We start from the raw sequence: 5,144 nt of genomic DNA, 5'->3' as shown, positions 1-5,144 counted from the left end.
TTTTTTCCACCCCATTTATAAAAAAATATTATTTTATTTGTTGATTTATTGTTTTAAAAATAACTTTGATCAAAATTAAAATCAAATAAAGATCAATTAGATCATCAAAATTGAAATAACATGCAAGGAAAATCATCCACCTTCTTTTATATCTTTTGTGATTATATATCTTACTTACCTACTAAATAATAAGTTAGCAATCAAGAAATCTCTGGCTTAAATAATTCGTTTCTATGTAGAATGATACTTCAAATCAACACATCTCTTCAAGATCATGGAGCTATTTTGAGAATGTGATTAGATTACCATCCTCATCATAAGTAAAGATTCATTGATATCAATTTCGCCAACTACCCTCTTACCATTAACCAACTAATTTTTTCTGCCAAAGGAAACAAAAGAAATTTTATTCCCAAGAAAAGTAAGGTGGGCAGAGCAGAAACAAGAAATATCCTTTCTTACAAATACTTCCAACCCCTACAACCTTTCTCACCATCTTCTAACAAATATGTTTACTTTAAGCTTACTAATAGCTCTCCATTTTCCTCATCATCAAAGAAAATTTGTAACCATATATGCCTTTTTACTTCAGTAAAATCAATCTACAAGTAGAGCTACACTACCATTACTTTCCATAATCAAGCTATCACATATTATGATAACCAACTCTTCGTAGACTTCCTTTCCGAAACGCCAACCAACTACAACCGCTCGCATCTGTCCCTCTAATAAATGATCCTTATTTGAATTAACACAATCTAATAGTCTTCTTTTCTCTCCTTTAGTTCCCCTGCGATGCATACCAAACTATATGATAAACAACTTTTCGTAGACTTAGTTTCCGAAACACCAACCATCTACAACTGCTTATACCGGTCCGTCTGTTCCATAAATGAATTCAATGGCTGAATCACAAGCCAAATAACATGTTCATAACACAATCTAATAGTCTTCTTTTCTTCAGTTTAGTACGCCGGCAATGCATACCAGCAGTATAGAAAGAAGCTGGCTAATAAAGCAATGTCGGTTTTGAATGAAAGAATATCGAAAAATAGGTCGGCACACTAAATAGAATTTTGGCATATCATACATTCATGGAATTATGCGAAAAAAGTATAAGTAGGTCCTTAGATATAAGCTATGTTAGCAGTGGAAATAATCTTACATTTACACTTACAGTTTTCAAGATTCTTTGGTCCCCTCCAACTCCTCGTCAGTTGGTTTAGAAGTGAACCCTTTTCCAGAAGCACGATAGTGCCGTTCTCGACCATAAATAATCCATAATATCAAAGACAGCATAACAGCAATGGAGACGGTTGCTAATCCAACATAGACCCATCTGCTGTATTGTTGTAGACCAGGACAAAATTTTCTATGAATGTCATCAAATGTCTGTCGAACAAACGTGCAATCTTGAAGCTCGACCAAAGTAGGGCTATAATTTAAAAGTGCATAACTTAAATTAACTCCACTCGCCATCTGGCTGTACAAGCTTGGAGTCAACCGCCCTGTTGTGATGCATATATCACCAGTAGGCGAAACTTGGCAGACATAGTTGCCCCATACCTGCAAAATGAAAATAAGGCTTCTCGTTTAACATTTGTCAGTTAAGAATAATAATTGCACTATCCTATCTTGATTTGAGGGTCATATGTCTTACTTGTGTAGCATTTTGCAAGTCTACTTCACCAGAAGAACAAGTTCTTGGTGTCAAATCTGGGTGAAATGGGTTACAAAGAGTTGGCATAACCGGACCAGATTGGTTGAAGTACATAGGTTTGAAGTTCGGTGAAAAATTTATGTTGGAAACATTGGTGATCACCTCATTGACCAGATCGACAAGTTGTGCACTCACTTCCTTGCTTTTTAACAGGGTTTCTTGGGCAGTCACTTTATCCACACAGGGAAGAATGTCATCTAAGGCCGTATGCGCAGTAGGATTGCGAACCCACTGGTCCATTGCAACACAAGTATCCGCAGCCACGCTACATATCAAGGTGAACAATATATCAGATTTCATTGTTTATGAATCGAAGGACAAAGAGTGAAAAAAGAACGATAGGCTATTGATTCCATCTCTCCCTGCCCCTAGAAAGAAGGAAAGAGAAGACGGTGAACCCATAATTCAAATGCATATGTTCGTTTGTTTTCTATGAATGCTTAGATTCACGCCTAATAATTAGATCTACTAGGAACAAAATTTAAGCTTAGGCACCTTGCCGTAGAAGTGGAATTCTAACAATCAACTTCAGTACGAGTGAGGATTGTAAATATTTCTTCCAAATGAATGTAAGCACATGAACGACAAGAAATACTTTCGCGTTTTATAGAATTCACTTCATTTCATTTATGCATCATAAGATTGTATGAAGAAAGCTTACTTGTGGAGAACAAGGAATGTGCCGGATAAGATGAATGTCCCAGTTACAAGTAACCAGCCAGTTATCACCAGGCTGCAATAGTATACAACGCATCATGATGGTTGTTTAAGGAAATACAATGTGAAAATAAACTACTATAGAATGGCATACATGAAGAGAAGAAATGAAGAGCAAAAGGCCAAGGCCCCTTTTGATTACAATTTCACTTTTAGTTTCTGTTTTAAAAATGTATGCTTCTTCCCACCTAATTTTCGTACTAAGGTCATTACATTTTCGTTTTAAGGAACATTAAGAACTTTTTAGGTCAAATTATATAAGCAAAATTAGCAAGTTTTGAAAGCATTTGGGAAAGGGTGGATAACAGAAGGAAAAAACTTAGACGTGGGACCTATATGTTTCACTTACATGTAGACGAGAAGTTGCATACCAAATATGGAGAATACTGCAAGAAAAGTTATATCATACTAAAACGAGTAAGAATCACAAAAGGAATTTTCATAGGTAGAGGGAAATTAAGGAACTGATGAGCATGTTTAAAACTTAGAAAGAGCTTACAGAATCCAAGAAATGTCAGCAGAAGCATAATAGCTGCAACGATTATAAGAGCCAGACGACTGCGTTGTCTGAAGATTGTCAGCTCATGACCAAAATATGGGAAACGTTTAAAAAGGGAAAAGAGAAGTGAAGGCTACACGTACATAGAATCAAGGAGATCTTTTATGTCATTTGAGTTGTGCACAGTTTTGTCGTCAAGAATACTAGCAGAAGAGTTTATCTTTATCTCAATTTGATCAATGTCAGTTTGAACATCAGATGGCAGAAAAACTTGATCCACTCCAGTCTGTTTGGCTGCAGCAAAATAATCCGAAACATCACGAAGCTTTTGAGCAGTCAAATCTGCTTGACTTACAACATATTCCAATGTTTCTGATGTACTATTGTGAAACTTTCCTTGACCAGTGTATAAAATAACACATCCTATGCTGAAACACAAGATGATGATGCATAAGCTTTCCCCTCCGAGATAACAACCAAATACTTAACAAGTGGAAGAGAGAAAGACAAGATAATTACATTGATGCAATGGAGAACAGAATGAGGAAAAGAAGTGAAAGAGCATAAGCCATTCGAGAATAGCCATATGACTGCCTTCCGCAACAGAAGTAACAAAGAGAGACGACCAATAAGCAAAGCCCAAAACCCAAAAGCCAGGCTGCAGCAACAGCAAACAAAGGAACTGCCGTGAAGCCAACAGACTGTATCCAAATGCAGAAGCACAAAGTAAGAACAAAGACAGTGATATATCTTGGATGGAATGAAAATGCTAATGAATGGAATACCCTCTACGAGAAGTTCGATATTTAACTAATGTAAGAAATGCATCAACCACTAAATGATATGGAGATAAGCTTAAATTGTTTGCATGTCTTATATTGGACAGCAGCAGCTCTAAGTTTTCATATATTTTCCAAGCAATAGAACAAAAGTTGAATGTCCTTACAACGTAACTTCACAGAGGAAAAGCAACTTATGTAAAAATTTCAGCAAGGAATTGAGTTGGATGAACGAACTTACAGCCCAATAATGGCGGTCGCTGATATTCCACCCACTAGTGTAAGCTTGAAAGCCATTAAGAGGATCTTTTCTTCGAGTTCTTTCAGCTGCCAACACAAATAACGAGTACTCAACAGGCTCCATTGTAGGGCCTTCCACAACAGACCCACTCGGACTTACCCCAACAAGTTCCACACCGGAGTAATAGTCTTCAGTTCTCCATTCTACAAAATAATAGCCGTAAAAAGAAGAAAGCAGCTAGAAAATCAGTAACGATCCTTGTTTTTGTCCCTCTTTGTAAACGTTATCCTTTTCAGGCTGTTAACCAAAGACAAAAATCGAAACAACCCTTTTCACTAAATACGTTACGCTTTCGAAAAGAAACCAGAAAAAATTGAAAGTAGGAACCTGAGATAGGTGGAATTTGAGAATCGCCATGGGAGAAGGAAACTAAAGCAGGGGAACAGCAGAGTGAGAATGCAGCGAGAACTAGAACTGAAAATGCCGGTGGCCTATGACGTGGCATTTTGAGCCGTTTTTAGAGTGAGAAAGAGAGAAGTTTTCAACAATGGAGCTGATGCTTGATGCTTGCCGGTGACCGGAAAAAATGGTGGTCGGAAATGAAAACGGTGGCAAAGGGAATTAACAAAACGTTGGATATGCTTTGGATTTATTTTAGTTTTATTTGGGTGTGTCCTTTATTTCTCTGCTGTCCCACACTTGTAATAATAGTTGGGAATTTTTCTGACGAGATTACCCTTCCGTCCGTTATGATGGTTTTGGAAAATAATAACCACAAGAAGCATTTTTTGTTATTTGTTAAATTGTATATAATATGAACAAAAATTCTCATAAATTTCTATCGTAGGTTTCAATATGAAATTGTAACGTTATTCTTTACCTCCAAACTATTGTGGGTGTTTAAAACTTCTGATGAAAATTGAAAGTGTCATGGGTTTTTTTTCTTTACGAAAATAAATGATAAAATTTAAATATGATTGAATATCTATGCAATGTTAAGTATACTTGTATTTAAAAATAGTAAAATATTTTTATGAACGAAAAAAAGTAACTTTCTTAAAATTAGACCAAAAAAGGATATTCATACTATAAGCGGTAGGGAATCATGTTTGATCGATGCTATTTTTGTAGAGGTTAATATTTCTTCTTAATTAACTATTAGTCTCTTCTTTATAAAAAGATAGGATT

General features: G+C 35.9%; 1 protein-coding gene across 3 annotated transcripts; it reads right to left on the bottom strand.

Moving 5' to 3' along the window:
• Nucleotides 1-376: 376 nt before the first annotated feature.
• LOC103493785 (uncharacterized) lies at nucleotides 377-4,617 on the bottom strand. Of its 3 annotated transcripts, none has more exons than XM_008454678.3 (10): nucleotides 4,344-4,608; nucleotides 3,957-4,159; nucleotides 3,456-3,637; nucleotides 3,080-3,364; nucleotides 2,937-2,995; nucleotides 2,787-2,823; nucleotides 2,382-2,453; nucleotides 1,661-1,985; nucleotides 1,178-1,566; nucleotides 377-881 (listed from the first exon to the last, which is right to left on the bottom strand). In XM_008454678.3, exons 1-9 carry the CDS (start codon nucleotides 4,459-4,461, stop codon nucleotides 1,183-1,185), a joined length of 1,665 nt encoding a protein of 554 aa, XP_008452900.1. In that variant the 5' UTR covers nucleotides 4,462-4,608; the 3' UTR covers nucleotides 377-881; nucleotides 1,178-1,182. The 3 variants fall into 3 exon arrangements, with proteins under 3 accessions (XP_008452900.1, XP_008452901.1, XP_008452899.1); XM_008454679.3 differs by having other exon boundaries at nucleotides 377-790; XM_008454677.3 differs by lacking the exon at nucleotides 377-881 and having other exon boundaries at nucleotides 934-1,566; nucleotides 4,344-4,617.
• Nucleotides 4,618-5,144: the final 527 nt, after the last annotated feature.

The sequence above is a fragment of the Cucumis melo genome, chromosome 7 (assembly GCF_025177605.1).
Source record: "Cucumis melo cultivar AY chromosome 7, USDA_Cmelo_AY_1.0, whole genome shotgun sequence".
NCBI classification, from domain to species: Eukaryota; Viridiplantae; Streptophyta; class Magnoliopsida; order Cucurbitales; family Cucurbitaceae; genus Cucumis; species Cucumis melo.
This window is presented reverse-complemented; position numbering and strand designations above follow the sequence as displayed.

Excerpts from the sequence above, each read along its gene's own strand:
- LOC103493785 (XM_008454677.3), bottom strand. The coding sequence starts at position 4,461 with ATGCCACGTCATAGGCCACCGGCATTTTCAGTTCTAGTTCTCGCTGCA. Across the intron at positions 4,160-4,343 it reads TCAAATTCCACCTATCTCAG|AATGGAGAACTGAAGACTAT; the intron begins GTTCCTACTTTC and ends ATTATTTTGTAG. Across the intron at positions 2,454-2,786 it reads ATGCAACTTCTCGTCTACAT|CCTGGTGATAACTGGCTGGT; the intron begins GTAAGTGAAACA and ends ATACTATTGCAG.